The 21425-nt window shown below is 39.6% G+C and overlaps 1 protein-coding gene across 2 annotated transcripts in view; it reads left to right on the plus strand.

Moving 5' to 3' along the window:
* The first annotated feature begins 1524 nt into the window (after window positions 1–1524).
* The window catches only part of magi3a (membrane associated guanylate kinase, WW and PDZ domain containing 3a), a 200525-nt gene continuing 180624 nt past the window's right edge, over window positions 1525–21425 (plus strand). The window contains exon 1 of one of the 2 annotated variants that reach the window (XM_022677132.2): window positions 1525–2788. In XM_022677132.2, the coding sequence (XP_022532853.2) occupies window positions 2482–2788 (307 nt within the window). In that variant the 5' untranslated portion in view covers window positions 1525–2481. The remainder of the gene's footprint in view (window positions 2789–21425) is intronic. The other variant, XM_022677131.2, reaches the window with a different exon arrangement.

The raw sequence follows: 21425 nt of genomic DNA on the forward strand, positions 1-21425 counted from the left end.
GATGGGCCTATTATACAACACGTTTTCAGTGAACTGCTTCAGTTTAACGTCTATAAACTCTTTTAAACTTATGTTAATTTATGCAGTGTAAGGATCTTCACACATCTACAGCCTGGAAATTGCTGTTTGTAAAATATTTGGTTTGTTTGTTCCTTATTTTTTTTACTGTCTTACTGCATATAGCTAAAGAGGCCATGCTATAAAAAAATCAGTAATTCCCTTTCCTCCTTTTTCTTGAAAGTATAGACAAATAAATCACGCTATTAATCCTAGAAATAAAATCACGTGTTGCAGTAACAATAATATCTATATCAGACAAATTACTACAAATTATAATCTCTACATATATTACATGAAATACATTTAAAATGATATATTTTATATACACAAAAATAAATAAAATATATTGTTATATAAGGAATTTGCTTACATCGTTTACGTAGTCCATATTTGTGCATTAAACCAGTAAAAATAAATCGTTCATTTTGTTAAATTATACATTGTTAATTTGAAAAAAGTCTTGGAACGAATCCCTTGTTTGCTAGTGATTATGAATGAGCTGTTTTTTTCCCCGCTTGTTCTCCCTAAAGCTCCGCCCAGCGACTTTCCGATTGGCCAGAAATGTCCACTCCTCCAATCTGATTGGTTAGACTCAGAAGAGGAACGCTTCTGCAATTTAAACAGTTTATTATATTTTTGAAAAAATACACATAAATATTATTTCTTTATATTATTACTAAAATAAAATAATATTGTGCTGTAGCGATTTAATTATTTTTGTTAAATATGGTTTGGTGATGTTAAAGTATTATTGTTTGACTGCATGTGTTAATGTTTTGAAATTGCACATAAAATATTATGGCACTATAAAAAAAAAGTCATAAATCCATAGATATTTTAAAAGAGTCTGAAAGATTTTGTTTTTTTGTTTAGGTTTTTTTTTTATGTTTTTGCTTTTGTATTTTTGTATCTTTGTTTGCGACCTAATTTGTGTTTTCTTTTGTGTTTTGGATTGTATGTTGTGCGAAAATAAATAAATAAATAAATAAATAAATAAATAAATAAATAAATATTTTAAAATGATAATAAACCTTAGTTTATCAGGTTTAGATCAGGGGATTATGGAGGACAAAACACTTTTTTTTACTGTTTACTACATCATTCAATATGAGTCCCTCCATTGTTTTTTTTTTTTAATGTATTTAATATTTTTATATAAATGAAATAAAGAAATGAAGGATAATAAAGAAAAACATTAAATTAGAAGGTGTTTCTAATTTAAATGTGAAGCTTATTGGACTTTGTACTTGTCTGAGGGTGACTACATCAGCCAATCATGTTGCAGGAGGCGGGGCTTGGCGCGGAATGCAGGTGTGGAAAGAATGAAAAACAACGCTTGTTAAACTCCGCCCACCTGTATTGGCTCACACTCTTCTCCCAGTCCAGTGCTCTCTTTCTATTGGCTGCTGAAGGCGCCACTCCCAGGCCCCGCCCCCTGTGCTGTAATAGTGGGAGGTGAGCGGAGCGGCTGAAGTTTCTGAGCGACTCTCTTCTGTCCAGCTGCGGAGACCGAGCGGGTAAAACCGGCCGCGCGGAGAGCACGAGGAACCGGGCGCGAGGGGGCGTTTCTCCGGCGGACCGGACGGGAGGAAGCGGGGAAGTGGAGCGGACGGCGGTGAGCTGCGGGCGGGGACGGTGAACCGGAGCAAACACGGTCCCGCGAGCCCGGCACAGCCCGTGTCGTTACCCGGTGTCCGCACTCGGTCGACCGGCAACAAGCGAGCGTAGGCTCCGGTTACTGGAGCAGGTGCGCGGCGGAGCTCACGTTTCCTCACTGGAAAGGGCTGGATACTGTTTCCTATAGAGACAGGTACACTGGTGAACATTGTTTTCTTTTTATATATAAACATATATTATATTTTTCCTTTATATTTAATACACACCTGCTTAAATTTCCCATTGCTTGGAGTAACTTACTCAGACTTACTGAAACCCAGAACCAGTAAAGCTATTCGCCTAAACATTCCCAAGAAGTAAGTGGAAGTGGATGTTTTCTATCTTCTCATTCTTCTATTCTATCCTGTGGAGTATCTACCTGCTGCACACCTGTGGGTTAGGCTGCTAATAGCCAATTTATTTGTACCTGTGGACTTGTGGACTTCCCTTTCCTTCCTGTCTCATCCCACCTTGAATCCTGGAAAGGAAAAGGTTAGAAAGAGATGATGATACCTGCAGGATTTTAGGAATTCCATCTCTTTAAGAAATGGGAATAGCTGAACTGCAACCTGTGCAGCATCAGCATCATCACTATTGTCTTAATCTTGAGTGAGGTGGAACCATCTGAAAATAGATAGAGAACGAGAAGGAGAAGAAGGAAGAAAAGGAGTGGCGTACCACAGGGCTCCGTGCTAGGGCATCTTCAGGAGCTTGAAGTCTCTTCTTATTTCTTTGTTTGTTGCGAAGACGGATAAGCCATAAACCATGTCAAAGACACTGAAGAAGAAGAAACACTGGTCTAGTAAAGTGCAGGAGTGTGCCGTGTCCTGGGGTAACGGCGGAGAGCTGAGCACCGTGGTGGAGATACGAGGTGGTGCCGAGCATGGGGAGTTCCCGTACCTGGGCCAGGTGCTGTCCGAGGCCGTGGTGTGTCACGTGGGCAGGTTGCCCGGCCCTGGGGATGTACTCTTGGAGGTGAACGGGACGCCCGTGAGTGGCCTTACCAACCGGGACACCCTGGCAGTGATCCGGCACTTCCGGGAGCCAATCCGCATGAAGACAGTCAAGCCAGGTTAGTAGTGATGCTCTGCTTTTTCTGCTTTTCTGATGCTGTGAAAGGATGGGTTTTTGGGTTTTATGAACCATCTCAACTTCAAGGATTGATTTTGGTCTTTATCTTGGTCTTGGTCTTTATTTTGGTCTTGATCTTGATTTTGGTCTTGATTTTGGTCTTGATCTTGATTTTGGTCTTGATTTTGGTCTTGGTCCTGATCTTGGTCTTGGCCCAAAGTGAATTGGATTAAAAGTATTGAGGATTGGCATCATAATAACCAAAATATTGGAATTGGTTGGTGCGTTTTATATGATAGAGGATAGATTATATACTTTTAATACATATATACTGTTTGTATGTTGTTTTGGGTTCTTGCGCCCTGAGGTTCTGGATGGGATGGACTGATGGATTAAGAAATTGATGTGATGTGATGCTGCTGATTGTGATTTTCTGTGGTTTTCGTTTTGCCAAAACCCACTAACTAGTACACTAGTCCTGGATCTAACTGTAAACACACATGACTGTTCAATATATTTTCCCAGAATTTATTTATTGCTTTTAATTTATTTATTTATTAAGTATCCAATATGATAAACTGCAGTATCGGCTGATACCCATAGCAATCCAATATTAAAATATGGATTATATGGAAATATGTACAAGTATATACAAGTTGATTGCCATAAAGATCTGATATTGAAATTTGGAGTATACTCATAATTAGTAGGCTATACCTATAATTTGTATACTCATAATTATCTGATATGGTAATCTGCAGTATTGGCTGATACCTATGACAATCAAACGTTGTAATCTAGACTACAGGTTGATTTGCCATAATGATCCAATTATAAAAATATATCAACTATCAAAAATCTATTAATACCAATAATAATTTATTATTGAAATCCACAGTATTAACTGCTGCCCATGGTAATCCAATACTGAGATCTGGATTGTGTACGTGTGTGTGTTTCAGTATAAGATTTATTATTAGATTGGATATTAAATCAGATCATCATTTTCTATTTTTTTCTCTCTGATAATCAGTCAATTAACCATTTTCTGCTGATACTGACCTGATACTGATACCATCGCCCCCATCGGCCCAATCGCTCCCATCACTACCGATTATCCCGTCTCTCAGCCAATCTTTATCTGTGTGTAAACAGACACAAAGCCTCTGTGCAAGTGACATTTACCATCAGCTCCATCCTGATGGTCTTATCTTTGGTCTCGGCCGCGTTGAGATGTTTGTATTTAGATTGAATTCATTAATCTTTGCCACCAGTCAGGGTGGAAATTGAGACCATCCATCATTTCTTTAGCGCTTTGACATTCCTAAGTGCCCTTCACTAATGGATGCAGGGAGGGAAAACAATGTTTACTGTGCGTAGCAACGGAGATGCTTGTGTTCGGAGCGGTGTTGAATTACTTTAAAAGCTGCAACACAGGCAACATGAGCATGCTTACACTTACACTGCTTAGAGGAGAACGCTGGTGTAAAATGTACTTTTGTTGTAGTAAAACATGGTAAAAAGTTCTTACCTTTGATGAATAGCACACCTCCGTTCTCCCACAGCGTTCAGAGATCCAGCAATTTTAACAGTTTGTCCCAAACACCCTTCAGACTGGGTGACACGGGGCATAATTTACCCCGATAAATCACTTTTTCCTCCGGTATCCAGCTCAAATTAGCTCCACACCTCTTTGCTAGAATCCAGAGAGCCCTGACATTTAAAACCAGGCATTAATAACTTAAAAAGTGCACAAGAAGCTTATTGAAAACCACGGGTTTCATCCTATAACACTAACTTCAGCTCCGAGCTCCGCCATCACTGTACTGATAATTACAAAGACATATTCATTCTAAAAACTGGGGTGTTGAGTCGCTTTTTGTGGGAGTTCTTCTTGTTCTGGCCACGTCACTCAATTTTACGTACTTACGTCACACATACAGCCTCTAAAAGAGGATCCGGCTCAGTTTTACTGAACGCGAGCGGCTGGTGGAGCATTGGAGACTTCAGACCAAAGAAACAAAGAAGTAAAGTTTCTGACTGAGCTCTCTCTGTCTCTGTCTCTCTTTGAATGAACATAACCTGGATTCGGATTCATCCGCTCTGAAAAGAGACCGCATCACACCCGCTCAGTTTAAAATTATTCTTCCGCACGCTTGCTCGGTGCAATTACCCATTCTCACCAGAGAGGGCACTAAATCCCAGAAGTCTCACACTTTCTGAACATTGGCTTTAAATATTTTCTTGCCATTTAAAGTTAATTTAAATCTGTTTAACGTTCGTCTGTTTCTGTTGTTATAAAGCAGAAATAATCACGGACTAATCGACTTATTGAAAAAAAATCAACAACTAAAATAATCTTTATTTGCATCCCTAGTAATGCTGACCCCTCCAGGCCTGAAATTCAGAAATCAAGCTACAGGTAGACGCTTCACGAGAGGAAATGGAAGTGTGACCGGAGCTTATGCTGCTGAATAGAAATAATTAGCCTGCAAATAGGCTCTGTAAATAGCAGCTGAGATACGTGCCTTCAGGACATTGAAGGATCAGGTGTGTATTGTGTAAGTGTGCACATGTGTGTTTGTGGCCCTGCCTTGGAGTGTGCATGCAAGTGTGTGTGTGTGTGTGTGTAAGAAAGAGAGAGAAAAAGAGAGAAAGAGAAAGAGAGAGAGAGAGAGAGGGAGAGAGGGAGGTCAAACAAGCCTTATAATTTTAATGTGAGTGCTTATGAGACTGTGAGAGTGTGTTGCTGCTTCATCATCGTCTTCGTCTCTACGCAGTCATGTGTTGCTTCAGTGAACACCGCCAGGCTACATTACATAGGGCACCTTAGGTGACTGAACACACACACACACACACACACACACACACGTACTGATGCACCTTGCCCCCAGCTATTAAAGTGCTGTACGTAATGATCTTTGATCACAAACCCAGATGTCACCTACATTTCTCCCATTCCCCTCTTTTCCCACACTTTCCCACCCTCCCATAATGCACTGCTCCTGCCTGTAGCTGCACCACAGCTGGAGTCTGTACTCGTGCGCTGTAAGTGCACTCTGATTTACACCGAGAGCTGCTGGAGTGACTGAAATACAGCAGGACTTTGTATTAGTTAAGTAGATTATTGTTCTAGTGTGAGTGCTACTTACGTCTTTATCTTACCTTCAGTAGAGCAATGTGGACAATGTGATAATAGTTACTGTATTGTCATTAGTGGTGTTGATTGATTAATCCTAAACAATATTATGTGATTAATCAGGTATAATTAAACGTGTTCTTTTTGTTAAAACTTGGTAAGGGTTAAGCATTTTAATAAAATGGAAATTTTAGTTTATATAAAAAGAATTCTCTGTCTCTGTCTCTACATATATAAATAAATATAAAAAAGAATTATGATCTATAATATTGTGATATTGGTTTATGGTCATATCAAACATCCCAAATTTCAATGCATTGTAACACCTAAATATTCTCTAATCAATATTATTATGTTACAGTAGTATATTAGTATATTATTGAAATTAATATATATATATATATATATATATATTTTTTTTTTTTTGCTATGTATAGGTTTATTTTTGAGTAAAATGAACGTTGTTGTTTTATTCTATAAACTACCCAAATTCTACCTAAACTAAAAACCCAAATTCCAAATAAACATATTGTCATTTAGAGCATTTATTCGATAATGCAAAAAAAAAAAGAAGTTCATATTCATATATACGTTCATAAATCAATAAAGAGTTTTTAATCCAAGTTTTTTTTCACATTTATCTTGGCATCATGTTCTCCTCCACCAGTCTTACACACTGCTTTTGGATAACTTTATGCTGCTTTACTCCTGGTGTAAAAATTCAAGCAGTTCAGTTTGGTGGTTTGATGGTTTGTGATCATCCATCTTCCTCTTGATTATATTCCAGAGGTTTTGAGTTTGGTGAAATCAAAGAAACTCATAATTTTTAAGTGGTGTCTTATTTTTTTTTTCCAGAGATTGAGCCCGGTTTAAGGTGGTATTATGTTATAGTTGTAGCGCTGGTTTAAGGTGGTATTACGGCAGGGTGTTTTAAGTCTGTAAAAGCCGCCAGGCTTACAGTTGAGATTTGAGCCCAAGCCTAATTGATTCAATTACACTCTTAAACCCCGGGTTTGCTGTGCTGCGCTGGATAATGACTCAGCGAATGGTGGAGAGGTGTTGACATATGAAAGCAGTTGGCTTTCTGCTCTCGCTCTGTGAAAATGTTATCTCTCCCTCTGACCCAAAGGGCTTCACTTCCTTTATCAGGACAGCAGGGCTTTAGAAACGTGACATCCCTGAATATTTCGGTGTTTCTCTCTCAGATTCAGGCCTTTAAATCGCCCGGGTACTGCTGGTACTGCTGGAGCTGCTGTGAGGACGGAGCAATTACCAGCATATTGACCACGTGCTGCTTCAGCACAGGGATTTCCCATTGATTTGCAGCGAATGTTTGAACAAGTCCAATTCGTTCCCTCTCTTCGGTTCCACACCAGCCACACTGTGTGTCTGTAAGTGTGTGTGTGTGTGTAAGTGTGTGTGTGTGTGTTTGTGTAAGTGTGTGTGCGAGTGCACGGCACGCCTTGCCTTCCTGTTGCTCAGGACTCATGTTTAATTCAGGTGGTCTCAATCATTGATGAGTCTCCTGTGTTTCTGAGAACAGGCGAGCTCAAAGAGTCGGGGGGTTACTAGGAGACCTCAGTGCTTTAAACTTGAGCTCGGTGCCGTACTACGCTCTGCAGCCGGTGCGAGACTAGGCAGTTCACTCGACTGGGGTTTTTATGTTTAGAGTTCAGAAATCAATATTTGGTGGAATAACCCTGGTTTTTATGCATCTTGGCATCATGTTCTTCTCCTCCACCAGTCTTACACACTGCTTTTGGATAACTTTATGCTGCTTTACTCCTGGTGCAAAAATTCAAGCAGTTCAGTTTGGTGGTTTGATGGCTTGTGATCATCCATCTTCCTCTTGATTTTAAGTGCTTTCTTTATTTTTTCCAGAGTTGGAATAATATTGTTTATCGCAATAATTTTGTTATCGTAACTGGCCTACTTAACAGTGTCACAAAAGATAATATCTGTGACAACTAAACAATGATATTTTGATTTTCTTCTTGCTGAATATTAGTTTGATTGTAGGTTTTTTTGATCTGCTGAGGTTCAGGATTGATAACCTCGTGTGCGAGGGCAGGCAGGTGGGTTTAGTTCTGCTGTGAAATTCCTTTGTAGGAGGATCTGAAACTGTTGCACGGTTTTCCCGCCGCTTTCGCGCAAATGGATGTGCCAGTATTGTTCGACTTCAGCTGCGCGACTGCTGAGGCGCTTCTCTCGCGTGGAATTGAATACTTCATCCTAAGACATAATTACACTTTTACAGGAACAGCCAATTCCTGCAAGACTCTGAAACACATCCGAAAAATGACTTCCAGCCTAATCAAGCTCTTAATTATCCCGGATGTAGTGATGACCGTTTCTCTCTTAGCTCTTTTTTTTATAGCTCTTTTTTAAAGATCTCTTTAACGTCTAATTGACACGTTATTTCCAGCGAAAGCTCAATGTTGGAGCGAATCCCACTTCAAAGAGGAACCTAACGATGGTTTCCTCACTGACATGAGACGTATTAAACATTAACGTATTCCTTCAGATCAGAACAGACGAACAGATTCAGCTTCTGAATTTTATCACCACAAACTGAAAAACTGAAAATTTTAATTTAGGATGTGATGCCTCTGGGCTAACAAGTGTCCTACCTACTTTTTGGAACCGCTCTACAGGTGGTCCTGCTCTGAAGTGAAAATTGGCGCATCTTCTCCTGACCTTATTATATTTGTATGTATTTTCAGTTATAAAGGAATATTATTGGGGGCCATTATCAGCTTTAAACAGATTCCAGATGAAGTTGGTCATCCAATATTTTTTGGTTTGTTTGTTTTGTGGGGAGACCTTGCAAAAATAAAAAAATAATTTCAATAGCATGTGTGACTGTCCACTGTCTCTTATAAATTTTGTTCGGAATTTTTTGAAGTGAATGTATCTGTCAAAAAATAACACTTAAATTTAATATAATATAATGGAATATAATCAAGAGGAAGATGGGTGTTCACAAGCCTTCAAACCAGGAGTAAAGCAGCATAAAGTTATCCAAAAGCAGTGTGTAAGACTGGTGGAGGAGAACATGATGCCAAGATGCATGAAAAAAGCTGTGATTAAAAACCAACCAGGAATATTCCTCCAAATATTGATTATTTCTGAACTCTTAAAACTACTTTATGAATATGAACTTGTTGATTTCTTTGCATTATTTGAGGTCTGAAAGTTCTGCATCTTTTTTGTTATTTCAGTCATTTCTCATTTTCTGTAAATAAATGCTCTAAATTAAAAAGTATTTTTATTTGGAATTTGGGAGAAATGTTGTCTGTAGTTTATAGAATAAAACAACAATGTTCATTTTACTCAAAGATAAACCTATAAATAGCACAATCAGAGAAACTGATTCAGAAACTGAAGTGTATCTACTAGTTCTGTCCTCTTGTCCTCCACCCACGTTTCTCTTTATTTGTTCTTCTCCATGTTTCAGCTCTCGCTCCTCTGGTTCTCTCGCTAATTTCTGGCTGTACAGTTTAGTGAGTTATTAAGGAGATGAGTGGCTGTTCTGGTGTAATTCACCATGTGGTTTATGGGGTGTGAGACGTGAGCAGGATGCTTGGAGGTGCTGATTGTGGAGGTCTGGATTTAAATCACTTCTGTTCTTGTTGAAGCGCTTCTCCCGCAGAGCGTCCTCCTTATTAGCGCTGCTGCTTCAGTGTGAGAATTATGGTTACAGGCTTTTAGTAGCCCTGCGGCTCTGTGGCCCTGCTGGGGCCCGATGCCTGTTCGTGTCCTGTTGCACAATGCACACTCAAACTTAAAAATAAATAAATAAATAAATAAATAAACAAACACACCCTCAAAAAAACATATTAGAAATATAAAAAAATGGTGCCATTTTTGATAAAAACGGTTAAATAGAAAACAAGTACAATTTAATAGGCTATTAAGTAAAGACATTTCAAGCTCACTCTGAACTACGGGAGCCCACAGGGGAGTTAAAACTCATAAAAACTCATAAAAACTCATAAAAACACATCGTCCTTAACTGTAAATTCAAATTAAACGATAAAATCACATTCTAATAAAGTAGCATTAAGAACAATTAAAGAAGTAAATACTTTCATTTGGGGAAAACCCAAATGAAAGGGCTAATAGGGTTAATTGAATTAATTTGATTAATTGAAGTAATGGGATGATCAAGATACACTAGTGCATCTAAAAAAAAATTAATATAATTGAAAAGTTGCCTTATTTTAGTGTTTCTGATTATTCTGATTATTCTGATAATTTTTGCAGTGTGGGCAGAGTGCCAAGTCCTGCTGGAAAATGAAATCTGTTACTCCATAAAAGTTGATAAAGTACTGTAAGATTTTGTGGGAAAACAAAACTGCACTGACTTTAGACTTGATAATAAAACACAGTGGATCAACACCAGCAGATGACAGACATGACTCTGCAAACCATCACTGATTTAAAAACTTAACTGTAAATTCGAATTGATCGATAAAATCGATTAATCGCCCAGCTCTATCTCCCAGGCCTGCGTGTCCCGTCTCAGGGCGGCCGGTTCCTGCGCTTGTTTCGGCCGCAGCTCTGCTTCCAGGCCTGCGTGTCCCGTCTCAGGGCGGCCGGTTCCTGCGCTTGTTTCGGCCGCAGCTCTGCTTCCAGGCATTGTGATCACTGGTGAACAGAGGAAGGGTGGTAGGCGAAGTGAGTGGGTCATTACTCAGTGGGAAGCAGGTTGCGTTACAATGGAGGTTATGTCACGCTTGTGTGTGTGTGTGTGTGTGTGTGTGCGCGCGCGCGGAGTCGGCTCAGGCTTGTGTGTTCTGAAAGAGATATCACGTTGTTGTTGTATGGTCACCATGGTGACATCTCATGTTAGTTAGCCTTATCACTGGGGACCAGCAGCAGCACCACCACCATGATCTCCATCCAGCTAAAGAACCAAAATCCTCAAATACTGAATCTTACATTCATTATTGAAGAACACGACCCACTCGGATCCTCCTCCTCCAGTGGTCTGAAACCAAACTCTGTGGGTGTTTACATCCATTGACCACTATTTTATATAAGAAACACAAGAACATCATAATAAAGTAACATCCAGAACAAATAAAGAAATAAAAACTTTCATCTAGGGATAAACCATAGGGCTAATAGGGTTAATATAATTTATTTGATTAATTGAATTACTTAAATTAATAGGATAATCAAGATAATCTAAAAAAAAATGTATATCTTTGAAAAATTACCTTATTTCAGTAATTCAGTTCAAAATGTGAAACTCCTGTATTATATAGATGTATTACACACAGAGTAATGAGGCCATCACCATGACATCACCAGTCCCGCTCCCGCCCCCGTGCTGTCTCTGGACCAATCAAGAGCTCAGCACCGAGCTCTGAAAACCTGAGGAAAACTGCAAAACAACAGTAATCGGCCCTTTAAATCAGCATTTAAATGTCTTTTTCTGGAATTAAAAACCTGAATTCAGCTGTAACTGGAAACATCTGCATTGTTAAACTGTGCTGGACTGAGGAGCACAGCTTTCCACACGTGCTCACGTTTACAAGCACGTGCCCAACCATGTGGATGATGGAGGCCATGATGTTTACTCGAGTTTATTCCTGTTCCTCCCCCTCTCTTGCCCTTCTCAGGCAGCAGCAGCCTGTCACTCACACAGACACAGAGACAGCGCTGTGTATCTACTTCTTCTGCACTGCAGTCGGCTTTAACATGATGAGTCTGCCTCTGTACTGTCTCCAGCTGCACTGTAGTACTTCACTGTACTGTACTGTACTGTAGTAAAGCTCATATTTGGTGTTTTTATGTAGGCGTTCCTCGCCTCTCTCTGAACTTATTGGACCGTATTGTAAAATAAAGCAAGTCAGCGTTGGTTTGTTTTCCTTGTAAAAACAGCTCCAGTGAGTTTTGGAGGAATGCGGGGGAAGCAGAAGTGTGGACGACTCTTTCAGCCATCACTCATCACTCCACCCTTTTCATCAGATCCCACTAAACCCACTAAACCCAAAGCTATGCTGCTCACGCGCTTCACAGATGCCTGAAAGGACAAAATAAAGCCAGTCGTTTCTGCTTTTTTTTTTCCTGTGCTCTCCTGTTTTGGTGAAGGCCTGTGGGTCCTTCAGGCCAGCTCAGCCGTGCATGATGAAGTTTGTGGAGCTGTCGCTCTGGACGGAGCTGCTGGGGAGAGTGGAGGAGACTTTGTGAGGAGGAGGAGGAGGAAAAAAGGAAAGATGTTAGATGCTGCCCGAGTGCATTAAATCCTGACGCATGGGCAGCTCTTTTCATTTAGTGACGTTCATCACAATGACGTTCATATGGCATCCATTAATCCATCAGCACTTACAACTCATCCCTAGTCTTCATTTTGAATGGACAGTATTTCACATAGCAAACACAGCAGCTCAGAAAGTGATGCTTGCTCTTACAGCCTACAACACATAGGCCCAGCAGTTAATTAAAATACAGTATGTGGTCTTGCGGCACGGTGGTTTAGTGGTTAACACGTTTGCCTCCCAGCACTGGGGTCTTGGGTTCAAGTCCCTATCTGAGTGGAGTTTCCATGTTTTCTCCGGCTTCCTCCCAAAGTCTAAAAACATTGAGATCAGGACCACTCTGCCCTGTCTCTTTCTCTCTGTTTATTGCTCTCTACTGTTTTCTTTTTCTTGTTCTCTTTCTCTCTCACTTTTTCTCTCTTGTTCTCTTTCTTAAACTCTTGCTTTTCTTTTTTCTCTTTATTTTGCTCTCTCTACCTCTTGATATTTCTCTCTCTCTCTCTCTCTCTATCTCTCTCTTGCGCTGTTTTATTTCTATTCCATGATCTTGCTCTTTTCTTTTTGTACTCTTTTGCTTTCTCATTTTCTTGCGCACTCTCTTCCTCTTTTCTCTTTTATCTCTTTCATTTGCACATGCGCACACACACACCTGTGTCTCTCTCTCTCTCTCTTTTCTTCCCTCTCCCTCTTTTTTGCTCTCTCTCTCACTCTTTCGCAAACATTCTATATTTTTATTGCTCACACTATTAATCTCTTTTGCTCTCGTTACCTCTCTTTCTCTCATGCACTCTTTCTGTTTCTGTCTTTCTTGCTCTCACTCTCTCCCTTTTTCCCTCTTCTTCTCTTTCTCTTATACACTCTTGCTTTCTCTTTTTCTCTTACGCTGCGTCTCCCTCTCCCTTTCTTTCCTTTTTCTCTCTCTCAGTCGCTCTCACTCACATATTCAACGACTCTTGCTCTTTATTTTGCTCTCTCTCTCTCTCCCTCCCTCCCTCTCTCCCTGATACACATCCCTCTCCACCTTTACGTCAGTCTCTCTCCGTCTCTGTGCTTCATTTCTGAGTCGTGTCACGGTGGTCTGGTCGCTGGTCTGTGGGGAGAGAAGCGCGGACTCAGACAGCAGCAGCTGCTCAGAATATTAAACCACCCCTCAGCCTTCTCTCAGCCAATCACGCTCCACTACTCTCACACACACACACACACTTTCTCCACCTCTCACTACACCTCTACTCTGCTCCCGCCATCTCCCCATCACTCTGCTCTCCGTTCTCCCTATCTTCAACTGTCTCTCTCTCTCTCTCTCTCTCTCTCTCTCAGTGCTTTGCTATTGTATTATAATGCATTACTGTATGTGGGAAATACTTTTTACCCTCTTTATTAATAGCAGTTTTGATCAGTTGAGCCTTTGACCTCTAGGTTTAATATTCATTTATTAATCTTTAGGCATATTATTCAGTATTGGCTATGAATTATCCATGAAAATGAGAAAACTACTCTGTAGTAACTAGATATGAGAGATTTTAGAGTGAACAAATAGAAAATATTGTCCCTCATATTGAAGTTAATTAGGTATTTTGGAGTATCTGAATTTGTTACTCCGAAGTGTTTTGAGCATTTCTGTCCACAGTTTCTGATCACCACTTTTATTAACGTTTCAAATCGCATGGTTCCTATTTGCTTTAGTGTGGCACGAGCAGTACTCTCTCTCTTTCTCTCTCTCTCTCTGTCTCTGTCTCTGTCTCTCAATTTATTTATTTTTTTCCATTTAAAATAGCTTTATTGGCATGAATTGCGATTAATATGAAAAATATACATTAACACACCTTACATATAAAGTAAATCATATCGATGAATAAAACAAAAAATAGATAAATGAATAATATATGAATAACAGTGTTATTAGTTGTAATTATTTATAAAGAGTTGTGATTAGATTGTTGATTAAGCTGATTTCTGTGATGGTATAGATCTTAGACGTATTTGGTCGATAGTTTTATGGTCTCAGCTTCTTCTCTGAGATAGACTCTTATCTTATTATCTTATTATTTATCTTATTATTTTAATAATGATCTTATAAAACTGTTAAAAGTAGAGTTCTCTGAGGGTCTGGTACTGTGGTCAATACAGGAGGAAGTGTATCTCATCCTCTATCTGCATTAGACTTCTATTCTGTCCTCTATTTCGCTCTCTCTCTTTCTTTCTCTCTCTCTCTCTCCCTCTTGTTTTTCTTTCTCTTTCTCAATTTATTTTATTTTTTTCAATTAAAAATAGCTTTATTGGCAATATTCTGGAAATTGCAATTAACAACTTTTTGCCAAAGCAAAAAACAAATACTTAATATACAAATGTTAGAAAATATTAATAAATATAAAAAATATACTTTAGCGCACCTTACATATAAAAGTAAATCATAGGGATGAATAAAACAAAAAAATTATAAATGAATCAGACATGAATAACTGTTATTTTTAGCTGTAATTTTTTTTATAAAGAGTTTTAATTATACTTTTCAAGCTGATTTCTGTGATGTCAGTGTTTATGATCTCAACTTCTTCTCTGAGAACAACTGAGTTTATTGTATAATCTCATTATTTATCTTATTATTTTATTAGTTATCTTATTAAATTACTGAAAGTGCAGGTCTATGAGGGTCTGATACTCTAAGCAGTACAGAAGAAAGTGTATCTCATCCTCTGTTTGCATTAGACTACTGTTCTGTCCTTCCTCTCTCTCGCTCTCTCCCTCTCTCTCCCTCTCTCTCCCTCTCTCTCTCTCTCTCTCTCTCTCTCTCTCTCTCCCTCTCTCTCCCTCTCTCTCCATCTCTCTCCCTCTCTCTCCATCTCTCTCCCTCTCTCGCACTCTCTCGCACTCTCTCCCTCTCTCTCCATCTCTCTCTCTCTCCCTCTCTCGCACTCTCTCGCACTCTCTCCCTCTCTCGCACTCTCTCGCACTCTCTCCCTCTCTCTCCATCTCTCTCTCTCTCTCTCTCGCACTCTCTCGCACTCTCTCCCTCTCTCGCACTCTCTCTCTCTCTGTCTCTCTCTGTCTCTCTCTCTGTCTCTCTCCCTCTCTCTCCATCTCTCTCCCTCTCTCGCACTCTCTCCCTCTCTCGCACTCTCTCCCTCTCTCGCACTCTCTCTCTGTCTCTCTCCCGCTCTCTCCCTCTCTCTCCCTCTCTCTCCCTCTGTCTCTCTCTCTCTCTCTCTCTCTCTCTGTCTCTCTCTCTGTCTCTCTCCCTCTCTCTCGCACTCTCTCCCTCTCTCCCTCTCTCTCCCTCTCTCTCCCTCTCTCTCTGTCTGTCTCTCTCTCTCTCTCTCTCTCTCTCTCTCTCTCTCTCTGTCTCTCTCCCTCTCTCCCCATCTCTCTCCCTCTCTCGCACTCTCTCTCTCTCTCTCTCTCTCTGTCTCTCTCCCTCTCTCTCGCACTCTCTCTCTCTCTCTCTCTCTCTCTCTCTCAGTAGGAGTCAGAGTTGTGCTCTTGCTGAGCCAACACTTGTCACTCATCATGAAGCGGTATAAACACTGAGATCACACGGCTGCTCTCGCGCCAGTGTGCCCCTGATGACAAGTGATGATGCGCGAGTGTAGAAGAGCCCGTGGGAGCTCAGCGCAGTGGAAATCCCGCATCCACAGTGACACGCTTCACCCACTGCAGACGCCTGTCCCGTCACTTCTGTCAGCGGCTCCACTCTCCTGCAGTCTCTTAGTGACTGCGTCTCCAGGTCCACAGCGCTGCTCTGCAGAAACCCATTCATTTAAAAACCACTATCACAGAAAATCAATTTTGCTTTCTATTTCCTTTTCCAATTTCCTTCCCTTTTCTTCCTTTTATTTCTTTGTGAAAAAAAATAGCATTCTGTAAATGTTTCGTAAAATGCTGTACATGCTATTTTTTTTAGTCCTTATATGGACACTAAGCTCCAAACTGTTCATATTTGGAGTTTTTTCACATCATTTAAAGCTGCCTGCCCATTCTCAAAGACATAGTTAAACATTATAAACATTATTAAAAATGCATGAATACCAATACCACTCTCATTTAAACTTACACTTACTCATAATCATAAACAAGGTAAATTACACTCAAGGAGTTGAGTGAGTTAAAGAGGCACATAGTGATCTCAACTATAAAATATATATATGAGATATATATGAGAAATAACTGAAATAACAAAAAAGACGCAGAGCTTTCAGACCTCAAATACAAATGCAAAGAAAAAGAGTTTAATATTTGGTGGAATAATCCTGGTTGGTTTTTAATCACAGTTTTTTTTTTCATGCATCTTGGCATCATGTTCTTCTCCTCCACCAGTCTTACACACTGCTTTTGGATAACTTTATGCTGCTTTACTCCTGGTGCAAAAACTCATTCAAGCAGTTCAGTTTGGTGGTTTGATGGCTTGTGATCATCCATCTTCCTCTTGATTATATTCCAGAGGTTTTCAATTTGGCAAAATCAAAGAAACTCAGAGAATAAAGTCATATGAAAAAAAAAATTAAATATATAGAATATATAACATATAAAAGCCATATTAAAAGGCTTTCATTTATCATAGTACTGTGTCATTAAATTAATAATGTATGTAGTGGAAAAAACTGACTTCCATGTATCAGACTCTCATTATTATAGAAATGTATTATATTTTAACTATCAAAATTGTAAATAAAAAGTGTTATCAGTGTTTTAATGAGACTGTATACATTTCCTGAGTGAATGGCCTGTAAATGATCTGTATTTGGCCAAACCTGAAGCTTCCTCAGGAGCATTATCCCTGTTTAAACTGACCTGAAGGGAATGTAATAATAACAAAGCTGCTAATGGACAGAGAGCACCTGGTAATTGACCTCTATATTGAGTAGCATGTCCATTACGCAGTGCTGCGCTGTAGCTCCTGGCTATAAAGTTCAATCAGGGTTATCTGATGAGTTTTGGTGAATTTACACCCATGCTTTATCTTGTAGAAATCAGCTAATCTGATCCTTTACTGTGAAACATGACTTTACAGAACCTCAGATCAGCTGAACACAGTGATGAATCCATAATCTATATGAATGTACAGTACTGTGCAAAAGTTTTAGGCACCTGAATAGATGCGTATCAACATAAATACAGTAAAAAGTAACAAACGTCTTATTTTTAAGTAGTAGGTAAGTTCCAGATTTCTCCTGGATGCTCCACAGCCAGCATGTGTATATTCTGTTCAATTCCGTCAGCAGCTCACCTGATTTACTACATTTACCACTAATTAACCAAACCAGGTGTTGATTAATATGATGAGAACTAGAAATATAAACTCTCTTAAACTCTGATAAGGAGGAGAGATTAGGAGATGTTTTGTTGTTTTAAGGAAAACTTTTACATTTTTTATAAAATTGCTGTTTGTATTTATTGTAATGCTGAGATAATGTGTTTTACTGAGATAATAAACACTTACTTCACAGATAAGGAGCTTTTTCTTGTACTTCAAATTCCCACAGGTGCCTCAAACTTTTGCACAGTACTGTATGTTTGCATGGATCTCTGTTTCTGTCCTCAGAAAGATGGTTGGTGTGTTTCAAAGGCTTTTCTGTTTAGAGAGTGAGCCCGGCCGTGTTTCTGTCTGTGGGATCTAATTGGCCAGCAGTGACGAAGCTTTATTCCTGTTGTTTACAGCTCAGTAGATAAGATAAGATGAGATCAGGCCACTCAGCGGCCCAGAATAAATAAAGCAGAATGCAGGTCATTACGTGGCGCTAGCCCTCCAGGAAGCTTCCTGCTGAAATTTCAACTGAAAGCACTTTTCAGTGCTGTCAACAATCAATCACACACACTCACACACTCACACACACACGTTCACAATTTTCTGATAGAGCTGTTGCTTCCAGAAATGCCTGGGCTGGTATTTACCACCTGATAAGAATTCCTTTTAGTGTATGACAGCGTTTAATGGCTATAAAAAATATATATATATAGTAGACGTCAAGAATAAAGTCATATAAAAAGAATGTAAGACTTTTAATGTACTGTATAAGGCGCATTATGCAATACTAGTAAGGAACAGGGGTGTTACTATGTTTTCTTTCTAATTCAGCAGAGTGGGTGAGACTAAGCTAAGCTAAATTAAGAAATTAAAAAAACTTTAATTCTTAAAAAAAAATGTTTATTTGAGTTACTAAAGTGCTTCTGTTTATTTACAGTAAGCATAGCTTTTGCACATTTCCACTAAGGCTAGCCGTGGTTAGCGGCTAATGTCGCCGACAGCGCTACACTGAGGAACCCTGAGTGTTTCGGTAAGCCAGGGCGATATTAGGTAGCGTTTCATCCCACGTAGCTTGTTTTAACACGATAGAAACGCAGACTACTTTTCGAGATATACTCACCTCTGAATGGCAAAAGAGCTAGCGCTTAGCTTGGTTAGCAGATAATGCTAATAGTGCTTCAGCAGTGCTAGCCGGGGTTAGCTGCAGGCTGCAGACTCTAGATAATACTTACATACGTTTTTATAGGAATAAAAAAATGACATTAAACATCCTCAATATTCTCCAAGTCCACCTGCTTCTTTCTCCTCCATAAAAACAAGTCCGCTATTGAATTTTTTAATCAGTGGTCCTTAAAAGTGTGTGGTATGTATTGAGATGGTGGTAGGCATCACTGAAAGTCGTTACTGGAGCTGGAGATTACGACTGGCTGAGGAGAACATTTCATGGATATTGTATGTGGATGCATAGATATTCTGTTTGAAGTGTGTCGGATTACAGATAGCTGGGAAAAAAGTGTGGAGATAAAAGAAGCTGATGTAATATGATGGCCAGAGGACAGCTGATTTTGTCAGTGAAAACCTGATTGTATGATTTGAGCAGGACTGGTTTCTGCATCCTGGAAGACGAACATTTTTCTGACTATTTTCCAAGCAGATGGCTGTGTTTCTACGCCTACATAATCCACCTATCACATGTCCATCACATTCAATCATGAAGAGTTATCTTGCTCGTTATCACCTGAGTACTGAACTAGTTTCACCCGTTTCACCTTTTTGGCCATGTTTGTTACAATAGCCTTTGTTTTAATGCTCACTGTAAAGTCTGCTATTTCTTTTTAAAAAGAACTCTTAAAATTGAAATGCATAACTGTCAATATATCAATGAAGGGGATAAGGGGATAAGGTTTTCAGCTCTTGTTCATGAATATTTATACATGCAAACATATCGCCTCTGATTGGCTAACAGCACTGTGAGGCAGCGAGACAGACAGTTAACAGTTAGAAATGTTTTAAATAAAGACATTTTTACACTAGATACAAAACAGTCTTTGCAATGTTATATGTCATATGTTACTTCACAACATGTGTAATAATGCCCTGCAGTTCAGCCCCTGACCCAGTCTTAGAGTCTCTGTAAAACACCAAATCCCCTGGAGATCCTATTTTAACCAGAAAGTAAAACGCCACCCAGTTGAAACAAAAACCTGGGGTGGATTTTCACTTTAAACTAGTGTAAACAGAACTGTTCTAAACATACACCTACCTCTACTTATATATATCAATTGTACTTGGCTGGTGGTGTTTTTCCTCCATAGACAAATTCTAACCATTTGTTTCTTAGCTCTGAATTACTGGGTAAAGCATATAAACACTGATGTGTTATTCGCACAAATAACACAGGAATGCAGAAATTATTAAACAAACAGGCCTTTTAATCGATTCAGACCAGAGCAAACCAAGTATAGGTGTAGAAATGAACTTATACTTTGTATTATGCTGGTCAGTTTAACCAGCAGTGTTTCTCTTTTGACTGCATCAAAGACCAGAGTTGGCCATCTTAAACCAGCTACTAACAAAACTACAAGAGATTTCTCAGAACACACATGATGATAATTGTGTTTTTCTATATGTACACAGATTTATCCACTGTGTACATCCACTCAATGTTCTGTTTATGAGGGTGGACTGCTTTAATGGTGGTGTAATGTTGCAGGGAGTGTGTGTGTGTGTATTTAGAGTTACACAGGAATGTGTGTGAGTGTGTGTGTTTGTCTCTCAGCTTCAAAAGAATTCTTCTGTCAATATCGGCATGCTGTGCTCCAATAAACGGAGCTGGAATACTGATTATGGTGTAAAAATGAGAGAGAGAGCGAGAGAGAAAGAGAGAGAGAGAGAAAAAGAGAGAGTGGTGTGCTGGCCTCGTTCCAGTCCTCCCACTTTGAGTCTTCCTCCCAGTAGAAGTGCTGGTGGTGCTCCTCAGATCCTCAGAGCCTCATCTTATATCACGATTCCTCACACACACTCGCGTTTGCACTGTGACGAAAGCACGAGGGCTGGCTGACGTTTCTGAATCGAAACGTGCTCAGATAGCCCCCTCTCTTTCTAACCCCCTCTCAATAACCCGAGAGCGTGCGAGAGCGCGCGAGAGCGTCGCATGTGCACGCATAAGAATGAGAAATTAGAGAGGGAATATGGATTGCTCTCCTCCTCTACTGACCTTTTGAGATGAGATGTAATCACGACAATGGGATTTGGGCAGACCTGAGGGACTTGCTTGCTTTTGCTCTCGCTCTTTCTATCTATCTATCTATCTCTCTATCTATTTCTCTATATCTCTTTTTCTATCTCTCTCTCTCTGTAATTATTCACATGTCCACAGTTCAGTGTTCAGTGCTGCTCTTTAGTGCTGGATCACAGGTAATTGGCTTAGTTTTGCATCTGATAAAGATGATAAAATCATTGCAAGTCCTTTTTAATTTTTTTATATTTTTTAAAAAATGTTTTATATTTATTTTTGATGCTGTAGCATTGCCGAGTAGCATCACAGCGCTAACGCTCAGAGGAAAGCGCAGCAGCGACTCGGTTTTGATACAACAGCTCACAGACGCAGCCTTGTGCTGATCCACATCACCCTAGGAGTGATGAAGGGAAAGAGAAAAGCGCCATCTACTGTACTGTACCCACCCAGAGAGAGAACAAGACCAACTGTGCTCTCTCGGGGCTCTGCCAGCTGATGGCAAGCTGCATGGCCGGGATTCGAACAAGTGATCTCTCGATCGTAGTGGAAGTCCTTTTTTTAAATCAATAATTAATATAACACTGTTAGATTGTGTGTATGCTTGATTCAAACACTTTAAACATATTATTCTGAATTTCTATATCGAATCTATATTTCTATGACTTGATCTATAACAGGAATCCATGGCTGCGTCCTAAACCACAGACTCATATACCTCACTTAACACATTAAAAAACACCTTTGCTAATGTTT

Source organism: Astyanax mexicanus, chromosome 13 (assembly GCF_023375975.1).
Source record: "Astyanax mexicanus isolate ESR-SI-001 chromosome 13, AstMex3_surface, whole genome shotgun sequence".
In the NCBI taxonomy this organism is placed as follows: Eukaryota; Metazoa; Chordata; class Actinopteri; order Characiformes; family Acestrorhamphidae; genus Astyanax; species Astyanax mexicanus.